The sequence below is a fragment of the Tachysurus fulvidraco genome, chromosome 9 (genome assembly GCF_022655615.1).
Source record: "Tachysurus fulvidraco isolate hzauxx_2018 chromosome 9, HZAU_PFXX_2.0, whole genome shotgun sequence".
NCBI classification, from domain to species: Eukaryota; Metazoa; Chordata; class Actinopteri; order Siluriformes; family Bagridae; genus Tachysurus; species Tachysurus fulvidraco.
This window is the reverse complement of record NC_062526.1, coordinates 16,640,975-16,660,982: the sequence shown is the minus strand read 5'-3', so window position 1 is coordinate 16,660,982 and position 20,008 is coordinate 16,640,975. Positions and strand designations below refer to the sequence as shown.

Genomic DNA, 20,008 nt, shown 5'->3' with positions numbered 1-20,008 from the left:
ATGGATGGCTTTGTTACTGCCTGCCTGCACCGCCGATCACTGCCAGCTCAACCAATGCTCACAGAGAGAGAGAGAGAGAGAGAGAGAGAGAGAGAGAGAGAGAGAGAGAGAGAGAGAGAGAGAGAGAGAGAGAGAGAGAGAGAGACTGACTTCTGTGGCTCTGTGATCAGTCAGTAATATGTTTCTGTGATGAAAGCAGAATTAAAACTGATCTGGAGTCAGTGTTGTGATATGAAAATGGACCAGTGTGTAAGCAGTTACTGAGATGTAGTGGTCGGACAAAGACACAATTAACTTTTAAATGAACAATTAATACACTTCTGCCTGCAACCACACACACAGACGCACATGCACACACGCACACGGACTGCGTGTATGCCTGTTCATCAGTCATCCATCAAGTGCACAAAAAGTGTCAGGCCTGAGTGTGTGTCCTTCCATTCACCTGACCAGCTATAAATTTTCTTCTCCATCCATCTTTCCATTAATCCATTCACCTGACTCTGTCCCCCCATCAACCTCAGTCCATCCATCCATCCAGATTTTATATCCATCTATTTTCCATTCCTCAGTGGATCTGTTTTGCATCTATCGATCCAACCATCCTTCCATCATGAGTTATTCAGGTGTATAAAACTAACGAGATGCTGAACCCAGAGCGAGACACAGAAGCCAGCGCTCCTTGTCGCATGTTAATCTGACATTTCTGTCGGCTCCGTGGCGAGTCTCTCAGCACCGCTGCATTTACTACGGGATTAAATTTCAGACACTGCAGCAGAGAGCGTATTGATCAGTCACGACTCACCAGGTAACTCACACCTCTCATCTTGTCTCTGAGGAGAATCTGTATACAGTGTCTCTCTCACACACACACACACACACACACACACACACACACACACACACACACACACACACACACACACACACACACACACACACACACACACACACACACACACACACTTACTTGACCATGCATTAATCAGAATGGATTTCCTGGTACAGGAACAGTTGTCCCTTACAGCGGCATCACACTGGTGTGTAAATGATGGTCATTAATTACAAACAGATTTAATAGCTGGTGAAGTTAAATTCTAATCCCTCACACTCACACACACACACACACACACACACACACTCACACACACACTCACACACACTCACACACACTCTCTCTGTCTTTCTTTTTTGTCTTCTATAGATAAAAGCAAACAAACATGCTCCTCAGAAGCATTTAGCCTGGCCTGTCATATGCAGAGACATGAAACGGCTGGCTGCCTGAACCCGGGCAAAAATCATATTAAAGTGGATTGTGATTGATGCGAGAGGGCTTCCTGTTTACCCTGAAGCTCAAGGAAGAGTGAGGAAGCAGCAGCAGTGGAGACTAGAGTGTGCTGTTTTTTTAAATGTATGATTACACATGATCATACATTCTGATGAGAATATATGTTTTTTTGTCACGCCTCGGTGGCATCTGAAAGACCGTGTCATTGTTTGCTTTCACTGTCTGCAGACATCAGCCTCTGTTAGCTAATCATCCTCCACTCACACACACACACACCCACACCCACACCCACACACACACACACACTCCTGGAAGCTATCTATTTCTGAAAGCTGGGAGTATGTGTGTGTGTATACCTGGGTGTTTTGCTCTTTTGTTACAACACTGATTCTCTTGGCTTGCAGCACAGAATGTCAAGAGATACGGCGTTTCGTTCACGCTTAGCATTTAGCAAAGAGACAATAAAGAGAACACACATTCGTACTGTAGCAGACTGGAGCGCAGCTTTCAAATATCACAGGCGGTCAAGCTAATTAGCACGTGCTGAGAGTTGGATGGAGAGATGTTCTCCTTCTGCTTGAATTCCGCAGTCCAAACGCAGGGAATTCTGATGACTGTGAAAGCTACACAACATTCTTCTCTAAACACAATGAGGTTATTGTGATGTGTGTGTGTGGATCCGCAGCATCACTGGTCTGTGTGATTCGTTCGTCTGTGCTGCATGTGGTAGCTGCTGCCATTGTTAAGAGGAAACAGTGGATGGTTAGGAATAATTGCCGCTCTCAACGTTACTCACCGTTACTATAACACACATTACAGCTTTTACAAACCAAGACCCTTGTCACTCCAGATCAGACATAATCCCTGCAGCATGCATACACACCTTTTGGGACTCTTCAAGATAATTAAAGTAATTAGGTATCATGAGTGCTGTCGATGCAGAGTGCTAGGAAATGGCGGCGAGGAAAACACTTCACCGTCAATGATCTGTTACCAAAAAAAAAAAAAAAAAAAAGAAAGAGAGAGAAAGTTTGAGAAAACGCTTTTTAAAGCCAGCTGCTGCAGATTCTTTAGTGCTGTTTAATCAGTCATTAGAGAGCAGAAAGCCCTAAAGTGTGAGTTATGACCCTCAGGATACACATGCTCATGATGGTGAATAACGACTCTGAGGGACGTCCTGATCACGATGATCCGTACAATCTAAAAACCAGTTAATCAATCTCATTATATTTTAGAATAAATCCATGAGGAACTCATCATTAAAATACCACACCATCTGGAATCAGTGTATTATTAGCTTAGAGCAGCAGATCTAGTCTTTCTTCGTCGTCCTTTACTTTACTCGACGTCCCTGAGGTGTGAGTGAAGTTGCCAGAATCCTGACTCTCACAGGTATTCAGATCTCCAAGTGTGTTAAATATGTACAAATATACATCTGAAGCGATTATGGGATGGTTTCAGTGTGGTCCAAACAGAAAATCCTCCACCTTTGATGTAGAAAAGTGAAATAAATGGCTGATGAAGTGAGTGCGGTGGTTTTGGCTTGTGTACAATAACACTAACACAGGATAAAAGATGTGAAGTAAAGATGAAGGATGAAGAAACGTCGTTCTCTGAATGACTCAACGGTGAATGATTAGGCTCAATGATTCAGATGTCATCATTACTGGTTAAGATGTCATGATCTGACAGGAAGTGGAATGGTTAGAAATGGAGATAAAGCAACAGGCACAACGCATTATCATTATCATCATCATCATCATCTCTCCCGCTCTCTCTCTCTCTCTCTCTCTGTGTCGCTCTCTTCCTCTCAGAGCAAATGAACGGAGTGAAACGTGTTCTGAAACGAGGAGCATGCTTATTATCAGTTGAAATAATAAGAAAAGAAAAGCACATGCTGATCTTTTATCTGTGAACAAACCCCAGGATGAGGAAGAAGAGACCTGGAAGCTTCTTAAGAGTTTTCTCAATAGAGCGTGTAAAGAGCGAGGCAGGCGCTCGAGTCCATTAAACCTCAGCAGGATGAAGCTTCTGTCCGTCCTGAAAGTTGGGATTGTGTATTGAGGACATTGGACCTCACTGTGACAGGAAGTCCTGAAGCCAGCACGCTGCTTTTGTTAGCGAGTGTCAGAAGGGCCGCGAGAGACTGGCAGCATCTCTGCACGCACCACATCATCCAGCCGAGGCTTCAAAAACCGGCTGGTGAGAGGAAGCTTGGGACGATGGACACAAAAACAAAAGCACCTTTGTTTTTTCTTTGTGTGTTTTTCTCTCACTCTGACTGAGCCAACTCCAGGAAAAGCTTTCAGCACTGTTACAGGAAGCAACAGAGCTGGGTGCAGCCAGGCAGTGCTGTGTGAGAACATGCTAACAGCTGCTTGGCATCAGCACCATGCCATCTGATCCAGAAAGTCCATCTGCTCCTGATTCCTCCATCGAACACCAACACTACTGCATGCTTTCCAGCTGTACTCATCCTCTCCTTCCTTCTATCTTCCATCTACACTCTCCTGTGGAAACGCCACCGCCGTCTCATCCGGTGTCACTCCGTTATGTTCCAAATCTTCATTAGCAGCTGATTAGAGGGCTGAAAGCAGCTATTGACCTCTAATAGGCTGCAGACGTTTCCTCCGCTCAGGGGACGAGTACCTTTAAAGCTGGTGCTAATTGAAATCACGCTAGTGGAAGCAATGGATTTCAGCTTAATCAAATTTAGTCAATTGATGTTCTTAGTAGATGAGACCGAGCTGTGGTCCTGGTGTTAAAGATTTACTGTTAAAAATCAAGACATTTTCAGCCAAAAGGGGACGAGTGAATGCTTCATATGAGACGCGTCTTAAAACTACTCTGAGAACAAAGTGCTCGAACTCACAGTTGGCCGCAATTGGTTAGTGTCACTGTGATTGACAGGGGGAGAGAGTAAGCCCCACCCACTCCAAGAGCATGCCCAGTATTGCGGTCGTCGACAGAGCAGTGGCATCATCTAGATTTGAACCTGAGGTCTAGGAAGAAGGTACTGGGATCTATAGTGACAGATTACTGTGTATCTCATCAAAAGCTGCAGCTCCTTCAACTCTGTAGGTCAGACAGATGTTTGTTAAGACGCAGGATTGTGAGCATGTTTATAAAAAACTGTGCTTAGATAAACACAAGCTTATCTTTAAATAGCAGAGCAACAGTCTGGGCTGGAAAGCAGGGAGTGCAAGAGATTGTGTATTTCATTTTGTATGAGAGTGAGAGAGAGAGAGAGAGAGAGAGAGAGAGAGAGAGAGAGAGAGAGAGAGAGAGAGAGAGAGAGAAACCAAATGAAAGACTAACATCCGCTAAATCCAGTAGCCAACATCACCAAGGCAACCTCTGGTCAGTCACGCTGACAAATCTCCTCTGTGCAAATGAAAGAGAGACAGAAAGAAAGACGGAGAAGAAAGGCCACGAGGTGTGACAGTCTTTTATCTGCTCTGAGTAGGAAGATTGACGGGCGCAGTGTGAGCGGGCTCAAAGCTCCGCCCCTTCCAGAACACGGCACACAAACGGCGCCTCTGATGCAGTCAGCATCGCAACGTGACCTTCGCCTCGGCTGGCTCGTCCTCTCAGAGGAGACGAGCACACGGCACTGGTGCTAATGAAAGCGGGACAGCAGGCTGAGGGTGAGGGAAAAGAGCACAAAAAAAAAAACTTACTCAGAAAAACAGAACATGTGAACAAAAACAAGTCTGATTGGGATCCGAGTCGCTTTCCAACACGTTTACGCATCCACACACCAAAACAACTGTAGGATGAAAGAGAGACAGATGTGCATGTGTGTGGGTGAGGTCCACAATCTGCCTCGACTCAAACACGCCATTCGAGTCAGATGTTTTTGGCAGGGAGATGCTCCAAGTAAGGAGGTGTGATGTCCTGACAAATCTGTCAGCCCGTCGCTGAGCAGCAAAATAAACACGGAGGAGTTTAAGTTCGGCAATTACAAGAAAACACCATCTCAGAGCCATCTGCTCAATGGAGAGACACACTGCCTTTGATTTGGAGACGCTTTCCTCCAAATCCCTGCTTTCTCTTCATTCCCTGTCCCCTTCTGTGTTGCTTTGGTTTTCTCATCACCTAGCTTGTTTATGTGCCTCTCTCTCAGACTCCTGCTTTTAGGAAACATGGCGTGATGGCACTTTGAACACGGGTGTCTGATCTCCACTCAAAAAAAATAAACACATCATACCCCCTCACTCAATTCTTCTGTTCACCTCCATTCCACATTCCCTTTGCTCCTCAACTCAGGATATATTTAAAAAACACAATTCTCTCTCTCTCTCTCTCTCTCTCTCTCTCTCTCTCTCTCTCTCTCTCCCTGTCTCTCTCTCTCTCTCTCTCTCTCTCTCTCACCTATATATATATATATATATATATATATATATATATATATATATATATATATAAAATATCCTGTCTCCTGCTTGTAGATCAACCATGACTTGAGGTCCTGTTGCCACTCAAGGTTAGGTTTCAGAAGAGGCTGAATGAGTGTCAGTGTCACTGAATGGCACAAAACTTACATTACAGCAGCAGTAAACAGTCAGAACCTCACCAGGCTCAGAGATTTCTCTCAGGTGTTTAGATCGGGTGTTTATCTCAGATGATAAGATCATGGGTTTAGATCATGGGTTTAGATCATTGGTTTAGATCGGGGGTTTAGATGGGGGTTTAGATCGGGGGTTGCTGAACTGTAAGAAATATCATATTTCAAAGAAAACATCACAACAACTCAGCAACTACACAATGAATATAAAGTCAATACACAACACAATAAAACAAATCACACAACACAATAAATGCAAGCTTTAAAGGGCGAACATTGATTGTGGAAAAGGCTCCAGACATGCACATTGCACAAGAACAATCGTCAGGGCAACTAATGTCTGTGAAATAGGAGCAGGTCTGGATCCTCTGTCTGCACAGAAGCAGAAAACACCCCGGTAATTTCCCTGGCTCGCTCCTGAGCTGCTCTTTTCCCTGCTTCTCTGAAGATATCTCACAATCTCACACTGCATGGTGCTTGATGATCATTTGTACCGAAGCTGTGTGTTCTCCTGGCACTGTCGGTTATAAGAGTGTGTGTGAGTTTATGGTGTGTGAGTGATAATGATTGGCAAGCGAGGCGCAGCAGGATGAAGCTGCCAGTCTTGTGTTACAGCCTGCCATATCGTCAGGGGGTACAGCAGCAGCTGGCACCCACTGGGTAAATTCAGACTTACACACATGCGCGCACAGGCACACACACACACACACACACACACACACACACACACACACACACACACACACACGCACGGACACACACATGGACACACAAACACAAATGCCAAGTATCACCAAAAGCAGCTGTGTGTCTGTGGGCTTTAAAGCAGCTGCAGCTGGATTCTAATATATTTCCAGAGAATTGTACTCAGATTGAATTATGCAAAATCAGAAACAGGAAAGAGTTACAGAGTTACACACCTCTCCCTCTACTGAAACCGGGCACATCCAGGTCTTCAGATAACGCTCACATCAAACACCAGTCTCTGGAGTTGGCAGAGAATGGTTAAAAGTTAACAAGACTGATAAGTGGGGTCAGAGGGGAATGTATCACACTCAGAGGAAGGGTCTGTCAACTCAAGTAACCACTCTTTACAGCTGTGGTGAGCAAAAACACACCTCGGAATGCATAATCTGCAACCTTGAGGTGGATGAGCTTCAACAGCAGAGAACTGCTTCCCTCCTTTCCATTCCAGTGGCCAGAGACTTAAAAAAAGAAGAGGACCTGGCAACCTCAGAGGTGTGAACTCCACACAGCTGATTTGCATAATTTCAATTTCTCCTGTTGGGTTTGGCACATGGAACTTTCTGCATATCTGCTTAGAAACAGCTTTCCAGTCCACGTCTCTGAGGTATGACCCAGGATCAGATTTTGTCCAGTTCACGGTCATCTCCTTCACTTCTTTAACTGATCAGGGAACAGATGCAAGTTTCAACAGACGAGCGAGTGTGTGACCGAGGACGACGCTGGCCTCAGCAGATTTTGGAAATGTGTGCTTGGGCTTGTGATATTCCAGTCACACTGTTTATCTTCACACTGCACTGGTGAAATGTGAAAAGCCAAGCTAGTGAGGCATGATGGGCCTCAGCAACATGGGGCCACCGAGAGAATTCTCACACCAGGGAAGGAGAAATAACAGCGGAGAGTCATAACAAGGAGGGGCATAAAGAGGGAGGGAAAGACACAGGAGGTGAAAGAGCTGTCTACAAGATGGATGAGAAAGAATAAAGAGAGAAAAATAGGGGATAGATGTGAAGAAAGAAAGAAAGAAAGAAAGAAAGAAAGAAAGAAAGAAAGAAAGAAAGAAAGAAAGAAAGAAAGAAAGAAAGAAAAAGAAAATGTGTGGGTGGACAAAGGAGAGAGTTTGTGCAGGGCGTGGCATTTCTACTAAGGGTGTAATGTTTCTCACAGTGACACTAAGAGAGAGACAGAGACAGAGACAGAGAGAGAGAGAGAGAGAGAGAGAGAGAGAGAGAGAGAGAGAGAGAGAGAGAGCAGTGCCGCTGCTTACTGATTCATCAAGAAGAAAAAGACAAGCGTTCAAAGCCCAGTGAGGATGGTGCTGATGTGAACTGGAGGAACTCTGGAGGCAGAAGCATGAAGACATGCACGTGTCACACTGCTGGAGTGAGACAGACAGAGAGAGAGAGGGGGGAAGAGGAAGAGATAGAGAGCGACTCCAAAGGGAGCTGTGTAAAGCTGTGTGTTGTTGCTGCTCTAGTGAGAAATGGCCCTGATAAACTCTCAGGCAGTAAATAATTCCCTTCAGCTCAACGGCATGTTTACACACAGCAGACTGCCAGGACAGAGACATGAGGACACAAGATCTCCCACTAAACCACCTTCAACACACCGCCAGATGTTTTTCTTAAGCATGGGAGGGGAGCAGTAATACAGATGTTCATAAAGCTGTCCTCACTTCACTGCAAAACAGCAGAATGAAGTGGAATGTGGCGAGAGGCTCCAGACACAAGGCCTCGGTCAATAAGCTTACATACAGAGGATGTGTCCAATCAGACAGACCACTGAGACGAACAGAGAGATGCGTTCTTCCTCAGAGGAACTGCCGAGAACATTTACTCCTCTAATTCATTACAGCAACACAGTGGATATTATCCATCAGCTATAGTGAAAAAGGTGTGGTCTCTGTACCCCTCGGCCATAGTGAAAAAGGTGTGGCCTCTGTACCAGTCAGCTATAGTGAAAAAGGTGTGGTCTCTGTACCCGTCAGCTATAGTGAAAAAGGTGTGGTCTCTGTACCCGTCAGCTATAGTGAAAAAGGTGTGGTCTCTGTACCCGTCAGCTATAGTGAAAAAGGTGTGGTCTCTGTACCCGTCAGCTATAGTGAAAAAGGTGTGGTCTCTGTACCAGTCAGCTATAGTGAAAAAGGTGTGGTCTCTGTACCAGTCAGCCATAGTGAAAAAGGTGGGGTCTCTGTACCAGTCAGCTATAGTGAAAAAGGTGTGGTCTCTGTACCAGTCAGCCATAGTGAAAAAGGTGTGGTCTCTGTACCAGTCAGCCATAGTGAAAAAGGTGTGGTCTCTGTACCAGTCAGCTATAGTGAAAAAGGTGTGGTCTCTGTACCAGTCAGCCATAGTGAAAAAGGTGGGGTCTCTGTACCAGTCAGCCATAGTGAAAAAGGTGTGGTCTCTGTACCCCTCAGCCATAGTGAAGGAGGTGTGGTCTCTGTACCAGTCAGCCATAGTGAAGGAGGTGTGGCCTCTGTACCAGTCAGCCATAGTGAAGGAGGTGTGGCCTCTGTACCAGTCAGCCATAGTGAAGGAGGTGTGGCCTCTGTACCAGTCAGCCATAGTGAAGGAGGTGTGGCCTCTGTACCAGTCAGCCATACTGAAAAAGGTGTGGTCTCTGTACCCCTCAGCCATAGTGAAGGAGGTGTGGCCTCTCCAAATTAAAGATGGCTGATGGTCGTGTACAGATAATTTCTGCTCTGATCCTCAGCTCCTCAGCACACCGTAGAAAGGAGAAAGAGAGATAGAGAGAGAGGAAAGGCAGTGCATTGTGTCCTTTGTCAAGGTTAAAACAAAGATGTGTCATTTCAGTTAACTGAAACAACGCGCTCTTCACTATCGCTCTCTCACGGTTAATTACCGCCTCCCACCGATCCCTTAATTACATCTCTTCCGCCTTGCGTTCTTGTCTCTCTCTGTTTTCTTCCTCAAGGTGATGAATAATGCAAACGGGTGTGCTGTAGGTTTTCCACGCTTTATGGTTTTCAAACACGTCCAGGCCGCTGTGAATACCACCAAAAGGTGACGAGGGGTGACGGGATTCAACTGTGAATCAATAAATGTCAACAGAAGCGGCGGCAGCCTCCAGACAGCGGTTCGATAGGTCTCGATTTTCCTCAGTGGGAAAAACAAAGGGACCCGATGCTAATTTCTTGGTGCACAGCGGAATAGAAAAAAAAGCCACCCTTGTGTCCTTAAATGCACTTCCTCTCTCACAGGGTGGAAAAAAACCACGACACAGGATTGTATTGAATGGGATCTGCCTGGTTCTGGGTGAAACTCTGCATCCGCCTGCGTCTTCATTTCCGATACATGATCTCACGTCACAGAGACAATCTCTCACAGTTTCAACTCTGACTTCCAGCAAAGGTTCCAGTCTCCTGATGAAGATCAGCATTAATCTTCATCTCGAACATCTGACCAATCTTCCAGCAGCTGAATGTTAAATCACAAAGCTCTTTTTCTGAGTAATTTTTAGAGACGTATTACAATCTTGCAAAATGACTGGCTGATCAATTTAACATTAATTAAAAACACGGATTATGAAGCAGAAAATCTATTGTAACTGACCCTTCACTTAAAATCTTTAAGACATCAGACATCATTAAGACTGAAGGGAAAAGGGGGCGGGTGATATAACCAGAAGAGATCCAAGATGGCCGCTTCCAGAATATTCCACTGTTAAGCTGCAGCTCATATTAATCAACAGCATCAAGACAAATGAAATAAACCCAAATATCTTCTCATTCTGAAAATAAATAACAGCTAAGACAGGATTAGTGTCTAAAGTGTTTTCTCTGAACTAGCCCTGTTTGCTAATCAACTGAAACACTACAATAAAAGCTTTTAATTTCACACGTGAGCTCTTTACTGCCTTGTTTACATTATATCATTCTCTAATTCTCTCCCTCTCATCAGAAACAGAAACAGGGAACACAGGCGCACATCACTGCTGAGAAAGGCTTCACATGTAAAAATCTTTATAAACTAAAGCTCATTTCCCTTTCACAGAAACACAGGAAACATGTGTGCTTCTGGGTAACTGAGACTCCGTGACGTGTCAGAGACGTTTGTGGACCATTCCTCTGTGTACCTTTAGTGGGCTCGGTGCGCTTTGGGAGGTCCATCGTGTCGTAGTTTTTGTCATTGTCTCCGTTTCTTCTCCCTGATAAGAAAGAAGGAGAGAGATTGTAAGAGACCGAGAGAAAGACAAAGGCAACAGCTATGTTTTTTATATCTGGAGAGTAAATGTCATGTCCATCTTAGACCTTTACACTCTCTCTCTCTCTCTCTCTCTCTCTCTCACACACACACACACACACACACACACACACACACACACACACACACACACACACACACACACACACACACACACACACTACATTCTAATGGCTGAGGCTCTCTTAAGAGGGAATCCCTCTTAATAATGCATGAGACAGAAATAGATCTATAGCAAAGTGAGCTAATGAAGAGCATCCCAGTGCCTCACACACACACGACTCGAACGAACACATGATCTATTATATGATATGAACAAAAGTCTGGGTTGTAAGAAGGCCACATGAGACAGACGCAGAACACACAGAACGAGAGGCGGAGGGATGGAAGGAGAAAGAGAATTTGAAAGAGAAACTCACCTTGATTAAACCATTCCTCTACAGTTAGCCAGCGCAGCAGCAGCCAAGCACAAGCAAAGGGAAAGAAGAGAAGAGGCATGATATAAACGCGCGTGTGTGTGTTACAGCAGACAGGCTTCACTGATGAAACTTTGTGGTTGCTGAATAATTACTGGGACTTTCAGTTCTGGATGATTCTGAGCTTTGCTGCTAGCCCAATTCAACCAAACAGCAATTTAAACTTGCTCTCAACTCAGCCGGATGCTTTTATTTAAAAAAATTTCTTGTTTCTCCAAATTTTCCTGATAACTGAGTTAACATATTACTAGGAGTGGAAAGAAACAGCTGTGCTGAAGCACAGAAGGTTCGTTGAGGCATTTTACACAGGTGATCTTCTCCTTCAGAATGGAGCTTGGCAGGAACGAGCCCTCGATAAACTCTGCTGTCTGTTGCACACGTTCAGGAAATGCTGCTTCAGTCATGGACAACGGGGTGATTTATAGACATGAACAGATTTAAGATGTTGAAGCTTAATTGACACTGCTGTGGATGTGATCTGGGACTGGAGGCCAATTAATAAGGCGTCTGTGCTGATGTAGTTTCAGACCATGAGGATTAATAAAAAAGAAAACAGGGTTCTACTGGCATACGCCACCAAACACCCACCAGAACAGGACTGGCTCCTTCTACACTGTTTACACACACTCAGTGTCTGAGTCAGTGCTCACACACACACACACACACACACACACACACACACACACACACACACACACACACACACACACACACACACACACAAACACACACAAACACACAAACAGACTAATCATGGCTTCTTTTTTCTCACAACAGCTCCAGCTCATTTAGAATTCTGTAACCTGAAGGCACATATTATTTCTCATAGTTACCACTCTGAAAATAACAAGCTCTGGAAAACACAAACCTTTAGCCTTTTTGCCCCCGAAGCAGCCCGCGTCATCCTTCTTCTTCCTATGAGTCCCTGTGGAGCCCGGAGCCTGCAGAGAGGATGGGTCCTGGTACTTCTCGGCTCCCGGGACTTCCTTGTGAACGTGGTAGGAAAGGTTCCTCATGATGCACACGCAGTTCTCCACAGACTGGGGAAAAGACAAAAAAAGGAACAATCTTGACATAGAAACCTAGCGTCCAAATTCTAGCTTCCTTTTCAAAATGTTTTTGTAACGAGCGACAAGATGGGCGAATCTCACCTTGTTGTCCATGTCCTTCTTCCCCACAGCTGACAGTAGAGCATGCAGCAGAGCATCCACCAGGCCATCACATTCCCGCAGCCTCCTGCGTGCCTCCGCCCCATCTGAGCTCACGTTCCTGCACACACACGCACGCACAAAGAGCATGTAGTAGAGCAGGGAAAGTTTTCACATTCACTGGATTACTGTTCTTCATAAACTAATTTCTATTTCCATGGCAACATATGGAGAATATATTCGAAAAAGGGGTAATTACACTGTCTCTGTATGTTAATGAGCCAAAACAACATCTGTGTGTATGGTGTTTACATATGCGCACACAAACCACACACACACACGCCTGTCTCACACACCCTTCAGCTTCAGCTGTGCCATGAACACAGCTTGTGGCAAATCAGACTCAGGCCCGAGCTGCTTCCTAGGCAACAGATGTCAGTGCTTACAGTTGCCATGGATACAAGCAGAGTGGCGGGGATGGAGATGTACAGAGTGGCATCGGGAGCTGGCGACACATGGGCACGGAGCTTCAGTGCTCATATTCACCAGTGTGTTCTACAACTTACAGGGCCACAGTCTGTCTTTCTGTGATTATTCTGTGAGTCTGTCTCTGTCTAATTCTCTTTGGCTCTGAGTCTCTAGTGTCAAAGCCAAGTCTGACACTAGTACAGGGCAAGCAAGTGAGAGAAAGAGAGGGGGAGAGATAGAAAGAGAGAGATAGGAAAAGAGAGAGAAAGAGACCAAACAAAATTTAATGAGCATCATATGGTCTTATTAATATAGTAGCAGCTGAAGCTACCTGCACTGCCCTGTGTGTATACTACGAGTCTGAACCTTGTATTACACTCATCACGCCATCACTGCTATACTTTTACTTTTCTGAAAAGGATCAAGTCTTCTTTGAATAGAAAACAGATAAGGTTTGCTAAAAGGGCCTGGTAGGAACATGATCTGGAGTGGAAATCCTCTGCTGTAAGCCTCTACACAGAACCTGTTTGAGTTCTCTCAGAGGGCAAAAAAAGAGCCATTAAGGGTGAAAAAAAAAGGTTCTGGAGATATTTAGAAGGAGCCTTTAGAGGACCTAAACAGAACTAAGCAAATATGCTTTCTACCTGTCTACACCCCTCATCCATCTCTCTCTCTCTGGCCCTTTCCAATGTCCTAGAGGTGTTAGATGAGAAAAAAAATAAAAACCAGCAAGGCCAGCTGAAACACTTTCTCTCCTGGCCCCAGCTCCTGTCCAGCCAAGGCAGTGCGACACAGAGTAACCATGGAAATACTCGGTGTTTCAGGGCTCAAGGAGTTTAATCATAAGCTGTGCAGATGAAACGTTCAGAGGAAAAGCTGCTAACGAGAGCATCAATACAGAGAGGGACAGAGTGTGGCCATGAGGATCGATTTCAGCCTCTAAACAGCCACTGAAGTGTGGAACTAAAAAACAGCCATTAACCTGCTCTTTACTGTCACAGCAGCTCTTCATTACAACTCTGATGTCTGAATCTGAGCTTCTGGAAGGGTCAGTACGAAATAATATCAATACTGCTAAAATCCACACTAAAAACTGCCTTTTCAGACATCATAATAGAAGAGAAACTATTAATAGCTATAATAAAGTCAAAAGGGAAGTAACTTGTATTTTTGCTACAATGAGCCACTCATTACGTTCATAATGCACTTTTAACAGCATACACCACCTTTATTACTCACAGCCTGAAATCTGATTGGCAAGTTGTAGCTCAGGAAACATTTATATACCTAGGCAAAATAAGCTCTTCAGAGCAAGATATAATCACTGGATTAAAAATAAACTTTCACAGAACTACATGATTTTTTCCCCTACATCCTGAGTGAAGAATTTTTTTACATTCCTGACACTCAGCAGTGCCCAGAGCTCCAGGAAAATGCAGACGAGCTTCAGAGGTGAGGAGGTAAGTTACAAGAGCACGCTGCTTTATGAAGAATGAGGAAATGTTAATGCTGGTTAATACACTTCACCCCCAGGTGTTAAGGGCCCAACTTATACTCCTCGATCTCATAACAACACACCATTGCTATTAGTTTCAGCGTACCTACTGCATAATTCATTTCAGTTACTGAATAATATGTTTTTAAAGAGTAAAATTGAATGCTAATGCACAGGTTAAGTGATACAGGTTAGACAGAAATGGCATCGCTTCTATAATAAAAGGCATAACCTCAAGAGAGATATAATTCTGTATCTAAAATGACCAAACAAACTCTAAGCATTTACAGAACCGCACGTCCTCGCTGAATCATTTATATGTTTATCTCCGTTCCAAACAAAATGCCCAAAAGGCTTTATAAAAAACATTACCAGGAATAAAAGAAAAAGCACACAGGAAGTGAACTCAGTGAGAAAGTGATTCGACTATGAATCAACTGACCTGCCATGCTTGAATTCTACTCATCTCTGAATTAGTTCACCTACGTACAGGAGGTAAACTGTGAAAAATCTTTGGCTCACCTACAGGAAGTACATGTACAGTTATGCTCAAAAGTTTGTATAGCCTGAGAAAAATGGTTAAACATAGCCATTTATTTGGAAAAATGTACTGATAATGCAAAAGATTTTTCTTATTTAAGGATAGTGATCACGTGAAGTCATTAATTATCACATAGTTTGACTTTTAAATTCCTTATGATAACTGAAATCACCCAAGCATCCCTGATCAAAAGTTTACATATCCTTGAATGTTTGTTATAAACAGTTTCACACACAGAGGGTTAAATGGCTATCAAAGGGAGGTTTCCACACCTGTGACTCATTGTAATTGTAATTAGAGTGTGCATAAATAGTCAGTGAGTTTCTCAGCTGATGCGCTGACTTGGCTGGATACTGCACCATGGGGAAGACAAAATAACTGCCAATGGACCTGCATAATAATGTAGTTTAACTTTAAAAAACAGGAAAAGTATATAAAAAGATCTCAACAGTTGAAAATGCCAGTCGGTACTGTTCAATCTCTGATAAAGAGTTGGAAAATAAGAGATTCTGTTGATACTAAGCCACTGTCAGGTAAGGAAAGGTCAGGAAAGGAATTTCACCCACTACTTCCAGAAGTATTGTTCAGGATGCAAAGAAAAAAACCCCAAAAACTTAGAGAGAAATACAGGCTGCTCTAGGAAAAATTGGTGTTGTTTTTTCAAGGAGAACAATAAGGAGGTACTTGAACACAAATGCACAAATTGTTGAGTTGCCAGGAGAAAGCAATTACTGTGCACATGCCAAAAAAGTCCAATGGTAAACAGTACACCATCCCCACTGTAAAGCATGGTGGTGGATCTCTAATGTTTTGGGGCTATGTGAGCTCCAGTGGCAAGATGAATGCAGCATGCAGTAGACAATTTGCATTCTAGAGCATAAAAGCTGAGTATAGAACGCTCTTGGATGTTCCAACATGACAATAATACAAAGCACATGGCAATGTTGACTCTCCAGTTGCCAAGGTTAAGGTTCCGGAGTGGACATCACAGTCTCCTGTCCTCAGTATCATTGTGACACTTTAGGGAGATCTCAGGACAACCAAAATATGTACAGGAACTGGAGGTATTTTGCCAAGAAGAATAGGAAGCTATACTACCTGAGATAATTAAAAACCTCATACACAATTATTACAAAAGAATGCATGCCATCATTGATGCTAAAGGGGGCAATACACCATATTAAGAACTAAAGGTATGCAAACTTTTGGACAGGGATTATTTCCGTATTTTCTTCTACTGATCTGATCTTTCTACTCCCACCCAATATGCAAATATATTTTACCTCATTTCCGGGGTAATTGAAATGGAACACGCTTTGGTGTATGCGTTTGCTACAAAAAACAGCATTTACTGTTTGCTGCCTTTTCGCTGGTAGCAGCAGTGCATTTTAAGACCCGAGACACCTGGGTGAAAGCTCGGAGCCAGCGCTGGTGGGAAAACATATTTGTTTCTGGCGTGATGCACGACTCGCGAGTCACTTGCAAGTGACGTATTCCGTTTGGGAGGAGTATAGCGCTGACGTATGTGACTTGAACAACCACATGCATTTACACCTGTCCAGTTTCATCTGGTTTGAGCGATCGGATTTATATCCGTCTCGAAACTGTTTCGGAGGGCATTTACACCTGGTCTTTTCACCATCAGATAGCTATCGGGTCACAGAAAACACATGAAGTGACCAGGTGTAAAAACCCCCTATATGAGCAACCTTCCAGGTAGGAAGCAAACCGTTCCCATGCTGATCTGCAAATTCAAAGAGACTCCTGAGGGTGGACAAGAGAGTCTTGTGGTTGATTATATCAAATGCTGCTCAAAGATTGAGGAAGATGAGCCCATATGACAGCTTGGCTGATCTAGCAGCATGTAGTTTCTCAGAGTCATCCAGGGCAGTCTCTGTAGATTGTACTGCTTTAAAGCCAGACTGGTTGGGATTTTGCAAGTTGTTCTGTTAGAGATAGACAGTTGTTTAGAGACAATGCATTCAAGAATTTTTGAAAGAAAGAGAGAGGTGATCCTGGTCTGTTGTTACTGATGGATCTAGAGCCGGTTTCTTCGGGTTGGGAATAACCCTTGCTCTCTTGAAGGTAGTTGGTACATGACCAGATATTAGGGATCCATTGATGATCATAAACTAACTTAAACTCACCATCCATAAACTCACTTTTTAGTTAGTTGAGTTGGATTCAGGGTAAAAGCAAAAAATGAGCCAAACAGAGCAATACATCAGCTCCACTTGGATTCACAGGTGTGAAAGTGCTCTGAAACCTGATCATAAGAACTCTTACAAGTCCTAAGGGTAATTACTAGAAACTTAATCCCATGCTAACTTAGCCATGTCTCGCAGCATAAACGACGGTTAGCAAGGCTGTAATTATCCATTGGGTTCACACTAAGATGTCTGAATAGGACTAAACTGCGCAGTAGTCTAATCTGGTAGAAGTGAATCTGATCTACTGCTTTCCTAATCTGTTTTAACAGGAAAGTACCAAAGAAATAAAACTCCTGTCTTCACTGGCTCTCGATGAATAACTTTAAGCACCTGCCTATTTTAGGGCTTTTCATTTAATTCACTTAGCTGCTTTTCTCTTAAAAGCCCTGGAAATGAAAAGCCTTTGTTCTGCTAGTGCTTCTGCAAACAGATCCGAGTGGCTATTTAGTGGACAGCCATGGCTAAATGGTGCTTAAATGCGTCTCTTCCTTTGTCCCCACGGACCTTCTGAAAACAAATTAGTATTAGACTGGATGGAGGAAAAAAGCCACTGTGCACAAACTCAGAGACTGCAACTGCGTCACTAACACATTGGAGTTATTGAGATGATTAAGAGAAGGAGTCGACATCCTGACCTTAGATTAAAACACCCTGTCGATGCAATCTTAATTAAAAGGCTTTTAGAGTCAGAGACAAAACTTATGCTCTGTTTCAGATGCTGAAAATGTGCTTCCTTATTGTACTCAGTGAAAGGTCAGCCATTATACAGTCATGGCCAAAATTGTTGGCACCCCTGAATTTTTTTCCAGAAAATGAAGTATTTCTCACAGGAAAGTATTGCAATTACACGTTTTGCTATACACTGAAACAACACACACAAACAAACAAACAAACAAAAAAAAGGTGGAAAAATGCAAATTTGACCTAATTTTACACAAAACTCCAAACTTCCTATAACCATCAATAGGCTTCTTACACCTCTCATCTGGAATTTTGGACCACTCTTCCTTTGCAAACTGCTCCAGGTCTCTCATATTGGAAGGCGCCTTTTCCCAACAGCAATTTTAAGATCTCTCTACAGGTTTTCAATGGGATTTAGATCTGGACTCATTGCTGGCCACTTCAGAACTCTCCAGCGCATTGTTGCCATACATTTCAAGGTGCTTTTTGAAGTATGTTTAGGGTCACTGTCCTGCTGGAAGACCCATTGTCTTGGACACAAACCCAGCTTTCTGTCACTGGGCCCTACATTGCGACCCAAAATCCTTTGGTAATCCTCAGATTTCACGATGCCTTGCACACAGTCAAGGCACCCAATGACAGAGGCACAAAAACAACCCCAAAACATCTTTGAACCTCCACCATATTTGACTGTAGGTACCGTGTTCTTTTCATTCCTTTTGGTAAACAGTAGAATGATGTGCTTTTCCAAAAAGCTCTATCTTGGTCTCATCTGTCCACTAGACATTTTCCCAGAAGGATTTTGTTTACTCGCATACATTTTGGCAAACTGAAGTCTTGATTTTTTATATCTCTGTGTCAGCAGTGGGGTCCTACTGGGTCTCCTGCCATAGCGTTTCATTTCATTCAAATGTCAACGGATAGCCTGAGCCTGCAGGATAGCTTGAATTTCTTTGGAACTTGTTTGGGGCTGCTTATCCACCATCCGGACTATCCTTTGTTGCAACTTTCATCAATTATTCTCTTCCGTCCACGTCCAGGGAAATTAGCTACAGTGCAGTGGGTTGCAAAATTCTTGATCATGTTGCGCACTGTGGACAAAGGAAAATCTAGATCTCTGGAGATGGAATTGTAACCTTGAGCGTGTTAATATTTTTCCACAATTTTGTTTCTCAAGTCCTCAGACAGTTCTCTTCTCCTCTTTCTGTTCTCCATGCTTAGTGTGGCACATACAGACACACAATGCAAAGGATGAGTCAACTTCTCTCCTTTTTATCTGCTTTCATGCTTGATTTTTATATTGCCCACACCTGTTACTTGCCCCAGGTGAGTTTAAAGGAGCATCACATGCTTGATTTTTATATTGCCCACACCTGTTACTTGCCCCAGGTGAGTTTAAAGGAGCATCACATGCTTGAAACAAACTTATTTATCCACAATTTTGAAAGGGTAATAATTTTGTCTGGCCCATTTTTGGAGTGTTGTGTGAAATTATGTCAAATTTGCTTTTTCCTCTGGGTTTTTTTATTTTTATTTTTTATTTTTTTTTGGTGTTGTTTCAATATACACAAAGGAAATAAATATGTGTATAGCAAAACATGTAACTGCAATACTTTCTGTTTCTGGAAAAATGTCAGGGGTGCCAACAATTTTGGTCATGACTGTATGTACTGTATACAGTATATGTAAAAAGCTACAAGGCATTTTACTGTGTTCTAATAAGACTGTGTGCAAAGCAAAGTCAACTTGTGAGTACCGCAGGCATCCGGATGTGTTCTTGAAGATGGTGGTCCACTGGGCGTCTCTGGGTTTCGAGTCCTCGTTGGGCTCAGCCTCCCAGCCAGAGTGAGGGATGATCACCTCATTAGTCATGGTCTGCAGCGCATGGTTTATTATCACCATCTTCAACGGCTCATACGAGGACAAATTCCACAAAGTTCCTGTCAGAAACATGATGAGAAGGAAGAACATGCAGTTAACAGAGAAGCAACAAATTCAGACAAGAGTACAGACATGACTGTCATGTGTTTTGAATTCAAGGACTCGTGGTGAATCTTTGACACTCTCTGATCTCTCTTCAAATGATTACTGCACAAAGGGGAAGAGAGAGAAAAAAGCAAGATCGTGCTCAGGTGTGGCATCTCTCCTGGATCCATGTGTCATT

General features: G+C 43.5%; 1 protein-coding gene across 10 annotated transcripts in view; it reads right to left on the bottom strand.

Annotated features, from left to right (window-relative positions):
• arvcfb (ARVCF delta catenin family member b) overlaps positions 1-20,008 on the bottom strand; it is a 121,481-nt gene that overhangs the window by 10,370 nt on the left and 91,103 nt on the right. For 9 of the 10 annotated variants that reach the window (XM_047817942.1, XM_047817934.1, XM_047817937.1 and 6 more), the window contains 5 exons: positions 19,601-19,784; positions 12,453-12,570; positions 12,170-12,341; positions 11,245-11,262; positions 10,698-10,769 (listed from right to left, as the gene is read on the bottom strand). In XM_047817942.1, the coding sequence (XP_047673898.1) occupies positions 10,698-10,769; positions 11,245-11,262; positions 12,170-12,341; positions 12,453-12,570; positions 19,601-19,784 (564 nt within the window). The remainder of the gene's footprint in view (positions 1-10,697; positions 10,770-11,244; positions 11,263-12,169; positions 12,342-12,452; positions 12,571-19,600; positions 19,785-20,008) is intronic. The other variant, XM_047817935.1, reaches the window with a different exon arrangement.